Source organism: Chiloscyllium plagiosum, unplaced genomic scaffold (genome assembly GCF_037043375.1).
Source record: "Chiloscyllium plagiosum isolate Xiang-an unplaced genomic scaffold, Cpla_swu_hap1 HiC_scaffold_4, whole genome shotgun sequence".
In the NCBI taxonomy this organism is placed as follows: Eukaryota; Metazoa; Chordata; class Chondrichthyes; order Orectolobiformes; family Hemiscylliidae; genus Chiloscyllium; species Chiloscyllium plagiosum.
The window spans coordinates 82,040,163-82,057,890 of record NW_028270142.1 but is presented as its reverse complement, the minus strand read 5'-3'; the positions used below and the strand labels follow the sequence as shown (position 1 = coordinate 82,057,890).

Sequence of the window (17,728 nt, the reverse complement as noted above, 5' to 3'; positions counted from 1 at the left end):
TTTTTGCAGTTTTCATGCTCAAATCGGCGGACTGTTCAATGTACAGCATAACTGGCAGTCCTTACTGCTCAGATTTGTTTCAAGATGATTTTGTGGGGCAATTAAACAGAACTTCCTGCTGGCTGATGAAAGATGTGAGTCAGTCAATTTCTCATTCACCTCCCCCAAACCCTCTGACCTAGGGTAGAGCATTTATTTGCTGTCTTTAACTCATCGATGGTACTTCAATAAATCCCCTACCATTGGGTAAAGCCCTAACTCCATTCATTTCACATGTAGTTGAAGCAGCAATCAAGCTTTCCCAACATGGTCTCTATTTCTGTCACCAACTCTAGAGTGTTCTACAGCCTGAAAATCCTTTAGAAAGATGTTTTGTTTTACCATCTGTCTTTAATCATTCATAGCTAAGCATATATTTATGTCCCACTATTCTAGATTACTGCACTTTTTCTATCGAAACTATTCGATCGCTTCAGAATTTTAAAAAACTCTCTATAAAAAAGATGAATAATACCAACTCTAATTGTACAAGTGTGTTTTTATTTGCATTTCTACAAACCAGTCAATATCCCAGTAAATTTGTGATGCATCATTTTTATTGTCTCAATATCTTTCCTGTTATTTGGAAACTAGGACGACATGCAGTACTCCAACTGTGGCATAACAAATGTTTTGTGATGATGTATCGCGATAGCTCAGATTTTATATTTGGTATCTTTTCTCATTAAATCAAGTAGTGAAAAGCAGCCCACTCAAGTAGTAAGTTTGAAATATTAACCTTTCCTTTATAAAGCTGGCTTCCATGATACAATGCTGTACTAAAAAAAAACAATTACAGCTAATATTTGACCGGTGGGAAAAGAGAAAGGCACACATCATTTTTCACCACAATAATGCCAAGTGCAAGCAGCATGCAGCAGGCAGTCTCACCTCCTCCAATGTTCAGCTTAGAACTGAAACATTAGCAATGTGTCTGCATCAAAACTTGTGCTTGTGGTTTATGTCTTTAATAATTGTATTAGGTGAAAACATTAATTGATGTATGCCAGATTATATAACTTTAGTTTTCATCAGGACAGTGACCTGTGGGACCGGCGGAAACACTGTTTTAGTGTTCAGACAGAAAATGGAGAGGACCTTATCTTCAGTGTGGAATTAGAATATGAACTTATTCTCTGGGAAAAGGCCTTTCAGATGGCAACCTTCCTGGAGGTGGAACGAATACAGGTACTACCAGAACTAAGCTTTTGGAGATATATATAAATGCGATTCATGCTCCTTTTAGTTCGTATGCATTGCATTCCCTAGTATTTGGAAGTTATTTTGATAATTCTACCAACATATGAAATATTAAGTTTCCGTGAACAGTTTCCAATTACCTGAGAACAAGACCATCCCTCTTTTGATGAGAATTGCCCATAGTGTTCAGGGATAAATGTAGAGGAATGGGTTTGGTTGGGATACTCTTCAGAGGGTTGGTGTGGACTTGTTGGGCCAAAGGGCCTATTTCCACAGAGTAGGGATTCTATGATTCTAATTCTAATTGTAGCTGTTTTGCAAACATTTGTGATTTCAGTCATGATGAATTCATTATACGCAATCTATTTACACTTGAACATAATAGAAATGAGAGAGGAGGAAATTTTCCCTCTATTCCTATTTCTCCTGACGAATCATAGCATTAAAAGATGACAATTTATAGATTATTAACAACAGCAGAAGATTTGCCAAGGTTAATCTGGTGTTGTTAGCACATGTGGTGTCACATATTCTTACAGTTAATTTAAATGCATTAGGTAACCTGCAGAGAACAGCTAAGGGTCTTTAGAAACAAGAAAGGAGTTCTAATCCAGCAAGTGTGTTATTTTTATTTTTAAAGTAGACTTAAAGTTCAAACATTTGCTTTCCTGAATAAATCAAAATGCTTTTGGTGATGTAAAAAAAAACTTCTGTCACTGGAATCTCTCATAAATCCAGCAAACTACAAGGGGTGCAAACATTGTCAGATTCAGCTGACAAATTGCTTTTAGATTCCCTGCTGATGTTAGTGGATGCTCAGCAAGTGTAATGCATTCAGTTCACAATCTTTTCTTTTTCAATGAATGCTCAAAATGACAATAAAAGGAACAGACATTTGCAACAAACAGGGATAGACAGTGCAAAACGGGTGGTATTTTAAAATTTTTATTTCTTTGGAAGCCAATGGCACTACAGGATCAAGTGCACAACAGAACATTGCAACAAAGAACAAATGTTGCTCACTGATACAGAAGTAGAGTCATTGAGAGTTGGTTTGGGGGGTGTGGGGGGCAGGGAGTGATTCGACAGTTCAATTGAAATTACAGCTGAGCTGAACTAAATAATCGTTGAAAATAAATAGCAGCAGCAGGCTAATAGTTTTAGAAAAAAGCTTAAAGCTAGAGCTTTACTTTCGAATAAATGCATTTAGTCAGCACATTTTCTGTGTAATTCTATGGCCAATATGAATCTTTCATAATCTGGTGAGACATTGCCCACATATACCCAGACCTGAAGTGGAAACTTTGGTGGGAAGATGGAAGGGCATCTATGTCATGTTCTTAGGATATGCCCCCTCCTGAAACTGAGACCTGGGGAGGGATGTCAATCGGCATGGGGCTTTTATAAGAGTCATTTATTCCATGCCTTGATGCAATGAATATTTCCATGCTGAATACAGAGGAACCTCAATTATCCGAATACCAATTATCCGAAGGAGATCTTGAGTTCCCGATGGAAACATTACATCAAATTGTGTTTCCAACAGTGATTGCGTCTTTTGTTTAAGGTGATTAAACAGGCACCGTCTCCAAATGACTGACCTCCCGCGTTCTCTCTCTCCCCACACTTTCCCTGGAGTTCTACACAGGGGTGTACCCGAAACCTCCCTTCCCCAGATAATCTCTCCAACATTGTCCTGTACAGGGAAAAGGTGGAACCTGTAAAAAAGTTGCAATAAAAAGTTGTATGTGTGGCTGTGGCTGTATGTGTGTGCTATTTGGAGACTTACCCCACAAAGGTAACTGCAGCAGTCTTGTTGTTGGTGTCCAGTCCAGCTGCCCCAGAGAGGCAGTACTGGACTGGGTTTGGGACGGGGGGGGAGGTGTTGCATGGGGTTGGGGCGAGGGTACAGGGGTCGAAATGGGGGTGGGGGGGGGGAGAGGTGTTCTCGATTGTTTCCCCAACAGAATCACTTTTTCTCACTCGATACTCTGTACAAAGTGTTCATGATTTTGTTTTAAACTTCTCTTCATCAAGGACAATAGCTACCCTTCTCCAGTCTATCCATAGATAAAAAGCTCTTCACTCCTGGGTTATGATTGGGAATAAGGACATAATACTTGAGCCCAACAATTGTTCTATACAGGTTTATCATAACTTCCTTGCATTTGAATTTCTGCTGTAATTTAGAATTCCCAGGATCTTGTATGCTTTATTCATCATTTTATCAACCTACGCTACCACCTTCAATGATTTGTTCAAATATCGCCCAATGTCCTTTGTTCCTGTACCTCGTTTAGAATTATATTTTTTTATTTTATATTGCCTTTCCTTATTCTTCCTATCAAAATGAATTGATTCTTTTCTTGGCATTAAATTTTACCTGTTATTCTTATTCCACCAACCAGCTGATATCCTCTTGACGTTTTTAATCATCCTTGTGGTTCACAATATTTACAAGGTTTGTGTCGACTGCAAATTTTGAAGTTGTGCCCTGCACCAGGTTGTTAACACAGATTGAGAAAAGCAGTGCGCTCACATTGACCACAAGGGAATCATATGATGTTGCTTTCTTCAGTCCAGTAAAACAACAACACTGTCTGTTTCCTGTCACTAAGCCTGTTTTGTATCCATGTTGCGCTGTCACTACTATTCCATGGGCTTACAAAGTTAAAAGTCGCACAACACCAGGTTATAGTCCTGAAAATGTGTTGCTGGAAAAGCACAGCAGGTCAGGCAGCATCCAAGGAGCAGGAAAATCAACGTTTCGGGCATGAGCCCTTCTTCAGCTCTGACTTCCAGCATCTGCAGTCCTCACTTTCTCCCAGGTTATAGTCCAACAGGTTTAATTGGAAGCACTGGCTTTTGGAGCGCTGCTCCTTCATCAGGTGGCAACTTCATCAGCAGTGGGAATGTCAGCAGCAGTGAGGGTGTCAGCAGCAGTGGGAATGTCAGCAGCAGTGAGGGCATCAGCAGCAGTGGGAGCATCAGCAGCAGTGAGAGCGTCAGCAGCAGTGGGAGCATTAGCAGCAGTGGGAGCATCAGCAGCAGTGAGAGCGTCAGCAGCAGTGGGAGCATTAGCAGCAGTGGGAGCATCAGCAGCAGTGAGGGTGTCAGCAGCAGTGAGGGCGTCAGCAGCAGTGGGAGCATTAGCAGCAGTGGGAGCATCAGCAGCAGTGAGGGCGTCAGCAGCAGTGAGAGCGTCAGCAGCAGTGGGAGCGTCAGCAGCAGTGGGAGCGTCAGCAGAAGTGGGAGCGTCAGCAGTAGTGGGAGCGTCAGCAGTAGTGGGAGCGTCAGCAGCAGTGAAAGTGTCAGCAGCAGTGGGAGCGTCAGCAGCAGTGGGAGCGTCAACTGCAGTGAGGGCGTCAGCAGCAGTGGGAGCGTGAGCAGCAGTGGGAGCGACATCAGCAGTGGGAGCATCAGCAGCAGGGGGAGCGTCAGCAGTAGTGGGAGCGTCAGCAGCAGTGGGAGCATCAGCAGCAGTGGGAGCGTCAGCAGCAGTGAGAGCGTCAGCAGCAGTGAGAGCGTCAGCAGCAGTGAGAGCGTCAGCAGCAGTGGGAGCATCAGCAGCAGTGGGAGCGTCAGCAGCAGTGAGAGCGTCAGCAGCAGTGAGAGAGCGTCAACAGCAGTGGGAGCGTAAGCAGCAGTGGTAACGACAGCAGCAGTGAGGGCGTCAGCAGCAGTGGGAGCGACAGCAGCAGTGAAAGCGTCAGCAGCAGTGAGGGCGTCAGCAGCAGTGAGGGCGTCAGCAGCAGTGGGAGCGTCAGCAGCAGTGGGAGCGTCAGCAGCAGTGAGGGCTTCAGCAGCATTGGGAATGTCAGCAGCAATGGGAGCAACAGCTGCAGTGGGAGCGTCAGCAGCATTGGCCATGTCAGCAGCAGTGGGAGCATTAGCAGCAGTGGTAGAATCAGCAGCAGTGAGGGCGTCAGCAGCAGTGGGAGCATCAGCAGCAGTGAGGGCGTCAGTAGCAGTGGTAGCATCAGCAGCAGTGGGAGCGTCAACAATATTGGGAGCATCAGCAGCAGTGGGAGCATCAGCAGTAGTGAGGGCGTCAACAGCAGTGAGGGCGTCAGCAGCAGTGAGAGCGACAGCAGCAGTGAGGGCATCAGCCGCAGTGAGAGCGACAGCAGCAGTGAGGGCCTGAGCCACAGTGACAGCGTCAGCAACGTTGAGAGCGTCAGCAGGCAGTGACAACGTCAGCAGCAGTGGGGGCATCAGCAGCAGTGACAGCGTCCGCAGCAGTGAGGGTGTCAGCAGCAGTGAGGGCATCAGCAGCAGTGAGGGCGTCAGCAGCAGTGATGGCGTCAGCAGCAGTGGGAGCATCAGCAGCAGTGAGCGCGTCAGCAGCAGTGGGAGCGTCAACAACATTGGGAGCATCAGCAGCAGTGGGAGCAACAGCAGCAGTGAGGACGTCAGCAGCAGTGAGGGCGTCAACAGCAGTGAGGGCGTCAGCAACATTGTGAGCGTCAGCAGCAGTGAGGGCATCAGCAGCAGTGATGGCGTCAGCAGCAGTGAGAGCGATAGCAGCAGTGGGAGCGTCAGCAACAGTGTGGGCGTCAGCAGCAGTCGGAGCGTCAGCAGCAGTGAGGGCGTCAGCAGTTGTGATGGCGTCAGCAGCAATGAGGGCGTCAGCAGCAGTGAGGGCGTCAGCAGCAGTGGGAGCATCAGGAGCAGTGAGGGCGTCAGCAGCAGTGGGAGCGTCAGCAGCAGTGGGAGCATCAGCAGCAGTGGGAGCGTCAGCAGCAGTGAGGACGTCAGCAGCAGTGGGAGCGACAGCAACAGTGAGGACGTCAGCAGCAGTGAGGGCGTCTGCAACATTGTGAGCGTCAGCAGCAGTGAGGGCGTCAGCAGCAGTGAGGGCGTCAGCAGCAGTGAGGGCGTCAGCTGCAGTGAGGGCATCAGCAGCAGTGAGAGCGACAGCAGCAGTGTGGGCATCAGCAGCAGTGAGAGCGACAGCAGCAGTGAGGGCGTCAGCAACAGTGAGAGCGTCAGCAACGTTGAGAGCGTCAACAACGTTGAGAACGTCAGCAGCAGTGACGGCGTCAGCAGCAGTGGGAGCGTCAGCAGCAGTGGGAACGACAGCAACAGTGAGCGCATCAGCTGCAGTGACGGCGTCAACAGCATTGATGGCGTCAGCAGCAGTGAGGGCATCAGCATCAGTGAGAGCGTCAGCAACGTTGAGAGCGTCAGCAGCAGTGACGGCGTCAGCAGCAGTGGGAGCATCAGCAGCAGTGAGGGTGTCAGCAGCAGTGAGGGCGTCAGCAGCAGTGAGGGCATCAGCAGCAGTGAGGGCATCAGCAGAGTGGGAGCGTAAGCAGCAGTGAGGGCGTCAGCAGTAGTGGGAGCATCAGCAGCAGTGGGGGCGTCAGCAGCAGTGGGAGCGTCAGCAGCAGTGGGAGTGTCAGCAGCAGTGAGGGCGTCAGCAGCAGTGAGGGTGTCAGCAGCAGTGAGGGCGTCAGCAGCAGTGAGGGCGTCAGCAGCAGTGAGGGCATCAGCAGAGTGGGAGCGTAAGCAGCAGTGAGGGCGTCAGCAGCAGTGAGGGCGTCAGCAACATTGAGTGCGTCAGCAGCAGTGAGGGCGTCAGCAGCAGTGAGGGCGTCAGCATAGTGGGAGCGTCAGCAGCCGTGGGAGCGTCAGCAGCAGTGGGAGCGTCAGCAGCAGTGGTAGCAAAGCAACAGTGAGGGCGTCAGCAGCAGTGGTAGCAATAGCAACAGTGGGAGCGTCAGCAGCAGTGAGGGCATCAGCAGCAGTGAGAGCGACAGCAGCAGTGTGGGCATCAGCAGCAGTGAGAGGGTCAGCAACGTTGAGAGCGTCAGCAACGTTGAGAGCGTTAGCAGCAGTGGGAGCATCACCAGCAGTGGGAGCGACAGCAACAGTGAGGGCATCAGCTGCAGTGACGGCGTCAACAGCATTGATGGCGTCAGCAACAGTGAGGGCGTCTGCAACATTGTGAGCGTCAGCAGCAGTGAGGGCGTCAGCAGCAGTGAGGGCGTCAGCAGCAGTGAGGGCGTCAGCTGCAGTGAGGGCGTCAGCAGCAGTGAGAGCGACAGCAGCAGTGAGGGCATCAGCAGCAGTGAGAGCGACAGCAGCAGTGTGGGCATCAGCAGCAGTGAGAGGGTCAGCAACGTTGAGAGCGTCAGCAACGTTGAGAGCGTTAGCAGCAGTGGGAGCATCACCAGCAGTGGGAGCGACAGCAACAGTGAGGGCATCAGCTGCAGTGACGGCGTCAACAGCATTGATGGCGTCAGCAACAGTGAGGGCGTCTGCAACATTGTGAGCGTCAGCAGCAGTGAGGGCGTCAGCAGCAGTGAGGGCGTCAGCAGCAGTGAGGGCGTCAGCTGCAGTGAGGGCGTCAGCTGCAGTGAGGGCGTCAGCAGCAGTGAGAGCGACAGCAGCAGTGAGGGCGTCAGCAGCAGTGAGAGCGACAGCAGCAGTGAGGGCGTCAGCAACAGTGAGAGCGTCAGCAACGTTGAGAGCGTCAACAACGTTGAGAACGTCAGCAGCAGTGACGGCGTCAGCAGCAGTGGGAGCGTCAGCAGCAGTGGGAATGACAGCAACAGTGAGCGCATCAGCTGCAGTGACGGCGTCAACAGCATTGATGGCGTCAGCAGCAGTGAGGGCATCAGCATCAGTGAGAGCGTCAGCAACGTTGAGAGCGTCAGCAGCAGTGACGGCGTCAGCAGCAGTGGGAGCATCAGCAGCAGTGAGGGTGTCAGCAGCAGTGAGGGCGTCAGCAGCAGTGAGGGCATCAGCAGCAGTGAGGGCATCAGCAGAGTGGGAGCGTAAGCAGCAGTGAGGGCGTCAGCAGTAGTGGGAGCATCAGCAGCAGTGGGAGCGTCAGCAGCAGTGGGAGTGTCAGCAGCAGTGAGGGCGTCAGCAGCAGTGAGGGTGTCAGCAGCAGTGAGGGTGTCAGCAGCAGTGAGGGCGTCAGCAGCAGTGAGGGCGTCAGCAGCAGTGGGAGCGTCAGCAGCAGTGGGAGTGTCAGCAGCAGTGAGGGCGTCAGCAGCAGTGAGGGTGTCAGCAGCAGTGAGGGCGTCAGCAGTAGTGGGAGCATCAGCAGCAGTGTGGGCGTCAGCAGCAGTGAGGGCGTCAGCAGCAGTGACGGCGTCAGCAGTAGTGGGAGCATCAGCAGCAGTGTGGGCGTCAGCAGCAGTGAGGGCGTCAGCATAGTGGGAGCGTCAGCAGCCGTGGGAGCGTCAGCAGCAGTGGGAGCGTCAGCAGCAGTGGTAGCAATAGCAACAGTGAGGGCGTCAGCAGCAGTGGTAGCAATAGCAACAGTGGGAGCGTCAGCAGCAGTGAGGGCATCAGCAGCAGTGAGAGCGACAGCAGCAGTGTGGGCATCAGCAGCAGTGAGAGGGTCAGCAACGTTGAGAGCGTTAGCAGCAGTGGGAGCGACAGCAACAGTGAGGGCATCAGCTGCAGTGACGGCGTCAACAGCATTGATGGCGTCAGCAACAGTGAGGGCGTCAGCAACATTGTGAGCGTCAGCAGCAGTGAGGGCGTGAGCAACAGTGAGAGCGTCAGCAACGTTGAGAGCGTCAGCAGCAGTGATGGCGTCAGCAGCAGTGATGGCGTCAGCAGCAGTGGGAGCGTTAGCAGCAGTGGGAGCATCAGCAGCAGTGGGAGCATCAGCAGCAGTGAGGGTGTCAGCAGCAGTGAGGGCGTCAGCAGCAGTGAGGGCATCAGCAGCAGTGAGAGCGACAGCAGCAGTGAGGGCGTCAGCAGCAGTGAGGGCATCAGCAGCAGTGAGAGCGACAGCAGCAGTGAGGGCATCAGCAGCAGTGTGAGCGACAGCAACAGTGAGAGCGTCAGCAACGTTGAGAGCGTCAGTAGCAGTGAGAGCGACAGCAGCAGTGACGGCGTCAGCAGCAGTGGGAGCGTCAGCAGCAGTGACGGCGTCAGCAGCAGTGAGGGCGTCAGCAGCAGTGGGAGCATTAGCAGCAGTGGGAGTGTCAGCAGCAGTGACGGCGTCAGCAGCAGTGACGGCGTCAGCAGCAGTGAGGGTGTCAGCAACAGTGAGGGCGTCAGCAGCAGTGAGGGCGTCAGCAGCAGTGAGGGCGTCAGCAGCAGTGAGGGCGTCAGCATAGTGGGAGCGTCAGCAGCCGTGGGAGCGTCAGCAGCAGTGGGAGCGTCAGCAGCAGTGGTAGCAATAGCAACAGTGGGAGCGTCAGCAGCAGTGTGGGCATCAGCAGCAGTGAGAGCGACAGCAACAGTGAGAGCGTCAGCAACGTTGAGAGCGTCAGCTGCAGTGGGAGCGTCAGCAGCAGTCGGAGCGTCAGCAGCAGTGAGGGCATCAGCAGAGTGGGAGCGTCAGCACCAGTGTGGGCGTCAGCAACATTGCGAGCGTCAGCAGCAGTGGGAGCGTCAGCACCAGTAGGAGCGTCAGCAGCAGTGAAGGCTTTAACAGTTGTGATGGCGTCAGCAGCAAAGAGGGCTTCAGCAGCAGTGAGGGCGTCAGCAGCAATGGGAGCATCAGGAGCAGTGAGGGCGTCAGCAGCAGTGGCAGCGTCAGCAGCAGTGGGAGCATCAGGAGCAGTGGGAGCATCAGCAGCAGTGAGAGCATCAGCAGCAGTGGGGCGTCAGCAGCAGTGAGGGCGTCAGCAGCAGTGAGAGCATCAGCAGCAGTGAGGGCGTCAGCAGCAGTGAGAGCGACAGCAGCAGTGACGGCGTCAGCAGCAGTGGGAGCATCAGCAGCAGTGGGAGCATCAGCAGCAGTGGGAGCATCAGTAGCAGTGAGGGCGTCAGCAGCAGTGAGAGCGACAGCAGCAGTGAGTGCGTCAGCAACAGTGAGAGCGTCAGCAGCAGTGACGGCGTCAGCAGCAGTGGGAGCGTCAGCAGCAGTGAAAGCGTCAGCAGCAGTGAAAGCGTCAGCAGCAGTGAGAGCGTCAGCTGCAGTGGGAGCGTCAGCAGCAGTGAAAGCGTCAGCAGCAGTGAGAGCGTCAGCTGCAGTGGGAGCGTCAGCAGCAGTGAGGGCATCAGCAGCAGTGAGGGTGTCAGCAGCAGTGGGAGCGTCAGCAGCAGTGAAAGCGTCAGCAGCAGTGAAAGCGTCAGCAGCAGTGAGAGCGTCAGCTGCAGTGGGAGCGTCAGCAGCAGTGAGGGCATCAGCAGCAGTGGGAGCGTCAGCAGCAGTGGGAGCGTCAGCAGCAGTGGGAGCGACAGCAACAGTGAGGGCATCAGCTGCAGTGACGGCGACAGCAGCATTTAGGACGTCAGCAACAGTGAGGGCGTCAGCAACATGGTGAGCGTCAGCAGCAGTGAGGGTGTCAGCAGCAGTGAGGGCTTCAGCAGCAGTGAGGGCATAATCAAAAGTGAGTGCGTCAGCAACATTGTGAGCTTCAGCTGCAGTGAGGGCTTCAGCAGCAGTGAGGGCGTCATCAGCAGTGAGAGCGACAGCAGCAGTGAGAGCGACAGCAGGAGTGAGGGCGTGAGCAACAGTGAGAGCGTCAGCAACGTTGAGAGCGTCAGCAACGTTGAGAACGTCAGCAGCAGTGTCAGCGTCAGCAGCAGTGAGGGTGTCAGCAGCAGTGAGGGCGTCAGCAGAGTGGGAGCGTCAGCAGCAGTGAGGGCATCAGCAGAGTGGGAGCGTAAGCAGCAGTGAGGGCGTCAGCAGTAGTGGGAGCATCAGCAGCAGTGGGGGCGTCAGCAGCAGTGGGAGCGTCAGCAGCAGTGGGAGCGTCAGAAGCAGTGAAAGCGTCAGCAGCAGTGGGAGCGTCAGCAGCAGTGAGGCCGTCAGCAGTAGTGAGAGCGTCAGCAGCAGTGGGAGAGTCAGCAGCAGTGGGAGCGTCAGTCGCAGTGAGGGAGTCTGCAGCAGTGGGAGTGTCATCAGCAGTGGGAACATCAGCAGCAGTGAGGGCGTCAGCAGCAGTGGGAGCGTCAGCAGCAGTGAGGGCGTCAGTAGCAGTGGGAGCGTCAGCAGCATTGGTACCGTCAGCAGCAGTGGGAGCGTCAGCAGCAGTGACGGCGTCAGCAGCAGTGAGGGCGTCAGCAGCAGTGGGAGCGTCAGCAGCAGTAGAAGCATCAGCAGCAGTGAGAGCGTCATCAGCAGTGAGAGCGACAGCAGCAGTGAGAGCGACAGCAGGAGTGAGGGCGTGAGCAACAGTGAGAGCGTCAGCAACGTTGAGAGCGTCAGCAACGTTGAGAACGTCAGCAGCAGTGTCAGCGTCAGCAGCAGTGAGGGTGTCAGCAGCAGTGAGGGCGTCAGCAGAGTGGGAGCGTCAGCAGCAGTGAGGGCGTCAGCAATGTTGCGAGCGTCAGCAGCGTTGAGAGAGTCAGCATCAGTGATGGCGTCAGCAACATTGTGAGCGTCAGCAGCAGTGAGGACATCAGCAGCAGTGAGTGTGTCAGCAGCAGTGAGAGCATCAGCAGCAGTGGGAGCGTCAGCAGCAGTGAGGGCATCAGCCGCAGTGAGGGCATCAGCAGCAGTGGGAGCGTCAGCAGCAGTGGGAGCGTCAGCAGCAGTGTGAGCGACAGCAGCAGTGAGTGTGTCAGCAGCAGTGAGAGCAACAGCAGCAGTGAGGGTGTCAGTAACAGTGAGAGCATCAGCAACGTTGAGAGCGTCAGCAGCAGTGGGAGCATCAGCAGCAGTGAGAGCGTCAGCAGCAGTGAGAGCGTCAGCAGCAGTGGGAGCGACAGCAACAGTGAGGGCATCAGCTGCAGTGACGGCGACAGCAGCATTTAGGACGTCAGCAACAGTGAGGGCGTCAGCAACATGGTGAGCGTCAGCAGCAGTGAGGGTGTCAGCAGCAGTGAGGGCTTCAGCAGCAGTGAGGGCATAATCAAAAGTGAGTGCGTCAGCAACATTGTGAGCTTCAGCTGCAGTGAGGGCTTCAGCAGCAGTGAGGGCGTCATCAGCAGTGAGAGCGACAGCAGCAGTGAGAGCGACAGCAGGAGTGAGGGCGTGAGCAACAGTGAGAGCGTCAGCAACGTTGAGAGCGTCAGCAACGTTGAGAACGTCAGCAGCAGTGTCAGCGTCAGCAGCAGTGAGGGTGTCAGCAGCAGTGAGGGCGTCAGCAGAGTGGGAGCGTCAGCAGCAGTGAGGGCGTCAGCAATGTTGCGAGCGTCAGCAGCGTTGAGAGAGTCAGCATCAGTGATGGCGTCAGCAACATTGTGAGCGTCAGCAGCAGTGAGGGCATCAGCAGCAGTGAGTGTGTCAGCAGCAGTGAGAGCATCAGCAGCAGTGGGAGCGTCAGCAGCAGTGAGGGCATCAGCAGCAGTGAGGGCATCAGCAGCAGTGGGAGCGTCAGCAGCAGTGGGAGCGTCAGCAGCAGTGGGAGCGTCAGCAGCAGTGTGAGCGACAGCAGCAGTGAGTGTGTCAGCAGCAGTGAGAGCAACAGCAGCAGTGAGGGTGTCAGTAACAGTGAGAGCATCAGCAACGTTGAGAGCGTCAGCAGCAGTGGGAGCATCAGCAGCAGTGAGAGCGTCAGCAGCAGTGAGAGCGTCAGCAGCAGTGAGGCAGTGGGAGCGTCTGCAGCAGTTGGAGCGTCAGCAGCAGTGAGGGCGTCAGCAGCAGTGAGGCAGTGGGAGCGTCTGCAGCAGTTGGAGCGTCTGCAGCAGTGTGAGCGTCAGCAGCAGTGGGAGCGTCAGCAGCAGTGAAAGCGTCAGCAGCAGTGGGAGCATCAACAGCACTGGGAGCGTCAGCAGCAGTGAGGCCGTCAGCAGTCGTGAGAGGGTCAGCAGCAGTGGGAGAGTCAGCAGCAGTGGGAGCGTCAGTTGCAGTGAGGGAGTCAGCAGCAGTGGGAGTGTCAGCAGCAGTGGGAACATCAGCAGCAGTGAGGGCGTCAGCAGCAGTGGGAGCGTCAGCAGCAGTGAGAGCGTCAGCAGCAGTGGGAGCGTAAGCAGCAGTGAGGGCTTCGGCAGCAATGGGAGCAACAGCAGCAGTGAGGGCGTCAGCAGCATTGGGAATGTCAGCAGCAGTGGGAGCATCAGCAGCAGTGGGAGCGTCAGCAGCAGTGGGAGCGTCAGCAGCAGTGGGAGCGTCAACAACATTGGGAGCATCAGCAGCAGTGAGGGCGTCAACAGCAGTGAGGGCGTCAGCAACATTGTGAGCCTCAGCAGCAGTGAGGGCATCAGCAGCAGTGAGAGCATCAGCAACGTTGAGAGTGTCAGCAGCAGTGACGGCGTCAGCAGCAGTGGGAGCATCAGCAGCAGTGAGGGCGTTAGCAGCAGTGGGAGCGTCTGCAGCAGTTGGGGCGTCAGCAGCAGTGAGGGCGTTAGCAGCAGTGGGAGCGTCTGCAGCAGTTGGGGCGTCAGCAGCAGTGAGGGCGTTAGCAGCAGTGGTGGCGTCAGCAGCAGTGGGAGCGTCAGCAGCAGTGGGAGCGTCAGAAGCAGTGAAAGCGTCAGCAGCAGTGGGAGCGTCAGCAGCAGTGAGGCCGTCAGCAGTAGTGAGAGCGTCAGCAGCAGTGGGAGAGTCAGCAGCAGTGGGAGCGTCAGTCGCAGTGAGGGAGTCTGCAGCAGTGGGAGTGTCATCAGCAGTGGGAACATCAGCAGCAGTGAGGGCGTCAGCAGCAGTGGGAGCGTCAGCAGCAGTGAGGGCGTCAGTAGCAGTGGGAGCGTCAGCAGCATTGGTACCGTCAGCAGCAGTGGGAGCGTCAGCAGCAGTGACGGCGTCAGCAGCAGTGAGGGCGTCAGCAGCAGTGGGAGCGTCAGCAGCAGTAGAAGCATCAGCAGCAGTGAGAGCGTCATCAGCAGTGAGAGCGACAGCAGCAGTGAGAGCGACAGCAGGAGTGAGGGCGTGAGCAACAGTGAGAGCGTCAGCAACGTTGAGAGCGTCAGCAACGTTGAGAACGTCAGCAGCAGTGTCAGCGTCAGCAGCAGTGAGGGTGTCAGCAGCAGTGAGGGCGTCAGCAGAGTGGGAGCGTCAGCAGCAGTGAGGGCGTCAGCAATGTTGCGAGCGTCAGCAGCGTTGAGAGAGTCAGCATCAGTGATGGCGTCAGCAACATTGTGAGCGTCAGCAGCAGTGAGGGCATCAGCAGCAGTGAGTGTGTCAGCAGCAGTGAGAGCATCAGCAGCAGTGGGAGCGTCAGCAGCAGTGAGGGCATCAGCAGCAGTGAGGGCATCAGCAGCAGTGGGAGCGTCAGCAGCAGTGGGAGCGTCAGCAGCAGTGGGAGCGTCAGCAGCAGTGTGAGCGACAGCAGCAGTGAGTGTGTCAGCAGCAGTGAGAGCAACAGCAGCAGTGAGGGTGTCAGTAACAGTGAGAGCATCAGCAACGTTGAGAGCGTCAGCAGCAGTGGGAGCATCAGCAGCAGTGAGAGCGTCAGCAGCAGTGAGAGCGTCAGCAGCAGTGAGGCAGTGGGAGCGTCTGCAGCAGTTGGAGCGTCAGCAGCAGTGAGGGCGTCAGCAGCAGTGAGGCAGTGGGAGCGTCTGCAGCAGTTGGAGCGTCTGCAGCAGTGTGAGCGTCAGCAGCAGTGGGAGCGTCAGCAGCAGTGAAAGCGTCAGCAGCAGTGGGAGCATCAACAGCACTGGAGCGTCAGCAGCAGTGAGGCCGTCAGCAGTCGTGAGAGGGTCAGCAGCAGTGGGAGAGTCAGCAGCAGTGGGAGCGTCAGTTGCAGTGAGGGAGTCAGCAGCAGTGGGAGTGTCAGCAGCAGTGGGAACATCAGCAGCAGTGAGGGCGTCAGCAGCAGTGAGGGCATCAGCAGAGTGGGAGCGTAAGCAGCAGTGAGGGCGTCAGCAGCAGTGAGGGCGTCAGCAACATTGAGTGCGTCAGCAGCAGTGAGGGCGTCAGCAGCAGTGAGGGCGTCAGCATAGTGGGAGCGTCAGCAGCCGTGGGAGCGTCAGCAGCAGTGGGAGCGTCAGCAGCAGTGGTAGCAAAGCAACAGTGAGGGCGTCAGCAGCAGTGGTAGCAATAGCAACAGTGGGAGCGTCAGCAGCAGTGAGGGCATCAGCAGCAGTGAGAGCGACAGCAGCAGTGTGGGCATCAGCAGCAGTGAGAGGGTCAGCAACGTTGAGAGCGTCAGCAACGTTGAGAGCGTTAGCAGCAGTGGGAGCATCACCAGCAGTGGGAGCGACAGCAACAGTGAGGGCATCAGCTGCAGTGACGGCGTCAACAGCATTGATGGCGTCAGCAACAGTGAGGGCGTCTGCAACATTGTGAGCGTCAGCAGCAGTGAGGGCGTCAGCAGCAGTGAGGGCGTCAGCAGCAGTGAGGGCGTCAGCTGCAGTGAGGGCGTCAGCAGCAGTGAGAGCGACAGCAGCAGTGAGGGCATCAGCAGCAGTGAGAGCGACAGCAGCAGTGTGGGCATCAGCAGCAGTGAGAGGGTCAGCAACGTTGAGAGCGTCAGCAACGTTGAGAGCGTTAGCAGCAGTGGGAGCATCACCAGCAGTGGGAGCGACAGCAACAGTGAGGGCATCAGCTGCAGTGACGGCGTCAACAGCATTGATGGCGTCAGCAACAGTGAGGGCGTCTGCAACATTGTGAGCGTCAGCAGCAGTGAGGGCGTCAGCAGCAGTGAGGGCGTCAGCAGCAGTGAGGGCGTCAGCTGCAGTGAGGGCGTCAGCTGCAGTGAGGGCGTCAGCAGCAGTGAGAGCGACAGCAGCAGTGAGGGCGTCAGCAGCAGTGAGAGCGACAGCAGCAGTGAGGGCGTCAGCAACAGTGAGAGCGTCAGCAACGTTGAGAGCGTCAACAACGTTGAGAACGTCAGCAGCAGTGACGGCGTCAGCAGCAGTGGGAGCGTCAGCAGCAGTGGGAATGACAGCAACAGTGAGCGCATCAGCTGCAGTGACGGCGTCAACAGCATTGATGGCGTCAGCAGCAGTGAGGGCATCAGCATCAGTGAGAGCGTCAGCAACGTTGAGAGCGTCAGCAGCAGTGACGGCGTCAGCAGCAGTGGGAGCATCAGCAGCAGTGAGGGTGTCAGCAGCAGTGAGGGCGTCAGCAGCAGTGAGGGCATCAGCAGCAGTGAGGGCATCAGCAGAGTGGGAGCGTAAGCAGCAGTGAGGGCGTCAGCAGTAGTGGGAGCATCAGCAGCAGTGGGAGCGTCAGCAGCAGTGGGAGTGTCAGCAGCAGTGAGGGCGTCAGCAGCAGTGAGGGTGTCAGCAGCAGTGAGGGTGTCAGCAGCAGTGAGGGCGTCAGCAGCAGTGAGGGCGTCAGCAGCAGTGGGAGCGTCAGCAGCAGTGGGAGTGTCAGCAGCAGTGAGGGCGTCAGCAGCAGTGAGGGTGTCAGCAGCAGTGAGGGCGTCAGCAGTAGTGGGAGCATCAGCAGCAGTGTGGGCGTCAGCAGCAGTGAGGGCGTCAGCAGCAGTGACGGCGTCAGCAGTAGTGGGAGCATCAGCAGCAGTGTGGGCGTCAGCAGCAGTGAGGGCGTCAGCATAGTGGGAGCGTCAGCAGCCGTGGGAGCGTCAGCAGCAGTGGGAGCGTCAGCAGCAGTGGTAGCAATAGCAACAGTGAGGGCGTCAGCAGCAGTGGTAGCAATAGCAACAGTGGGAGCGTCAGCAGCAGTGAGGGCATCAGCAGCAGTGAGAGCGACAGCAGCAGTGTGGGCATCAGCAGCAGTGAGAGGGTCAGCAACGTTGAGAGCGTTAGCAGCAGTGGGAGCGACAGCAACAGTGAGGGCATCAGCTGCAGTGACGGCGTCAACAGCATTGATGGCGTCAGCAACAGTGAGGGCGTCAGCAACATTGTGAGCGTCAGCAGCAGTGAGGGCGTGAGCAACAGTGAGAGCGTCAGCAACGTTGAGAGCGTCAGCAGCAGTGATGGCGTCAGCAGCAGTGATGGCGTCAGCAGCAGTGGGAGCGTTAGCAGCAGTGGGAGCATCAGCAGCAGTGGGAGCATCAGCAGCAGTGAGGGTGTCAGCAGCAGTGAGGGCGTCAGCAGCAGTGAGGGCATCAGCAGCAGTGAGAGCGACAGCAGCAGTGAGGGCGTCAGCAGCAGTGAGGGCATCAGCAGCAGTGAGAGCGACAGCAGCAGTGAGGGCATCAGCAGCAGTGTGAGCGACAGCAACAGTGAGAGCGTCAGCAACGTTGAGAGCGTCAGTAGCAGTGAGAGCGACAGCAGCAGTGACGGCGTCAGCAGCAGTGGGAGCGTCAGCAGCAGTGACGGCGTCAGCAGCAGTGAGGGCGTCAGCAGCAGTGGGAGCATTAGCAGCAGTGGGAGTGTCAGCAGCAGTGACGGCGTCAGCAGCAGTGACGGCGTCAGCAGCAGTGAGGGTGTCAGCAACAGTGAGGGCGTCAGCAGCAGTGAGGGCGTCAGCAGCAGTGAGGGCGTCAGCAGCAGTGAGGGCGTCAGCATAGTGGGAGCGTCAGCAGCCGTGGGAGCGTCAGCAGCAGTGGGAGCGTCAGCAGCAGTGGTAGCAATAGCAACAGTGGGAGCGTCAGCAGCAGTGTGGGCATCAGCAGCAGTGAGAGCGACAGCAACAGTGAGAGCGTCAGCAACGTTGAGAGCGTCAGCTGCAGTGGGAGCGTCAGCAGCAGTCGGAGCGTCAGCAGCAGTGAGGGCATCAGCAGAGTGGGAGCGTCAGCACCAGTGTGGGCGTCAGCAACATTGCGAGCGTCAGCAG

General features: G+C 56.0%; 1 protein-coding gene across 5 annotated transcripts in view; it reads left to right on the top strand.

The window, feature by feature from the left end:
- sntg1 (syntrophin, gamma 1) overlaps positions 1 to 17,728 on the top strand; it is a 594,367-nt gene that overhangs the window by 492,991 nt on the left and 83,648 nt on the right. For all 5 annotated transcript variants that reach the window (XM_043688308.2, XM_087986417.1, XM_043688306.2 and 2 more), the window contains one exon: positions 1,075 to 1,227. In XM_043688308.2, the coding sequence (XP_043544243.2) occupies positions 1,075 to 1,227 (153 nt within the window). The remainder of the gene's footprint in view (positions 1 to 1,074; positions 1,228 to 17,728) is intronic.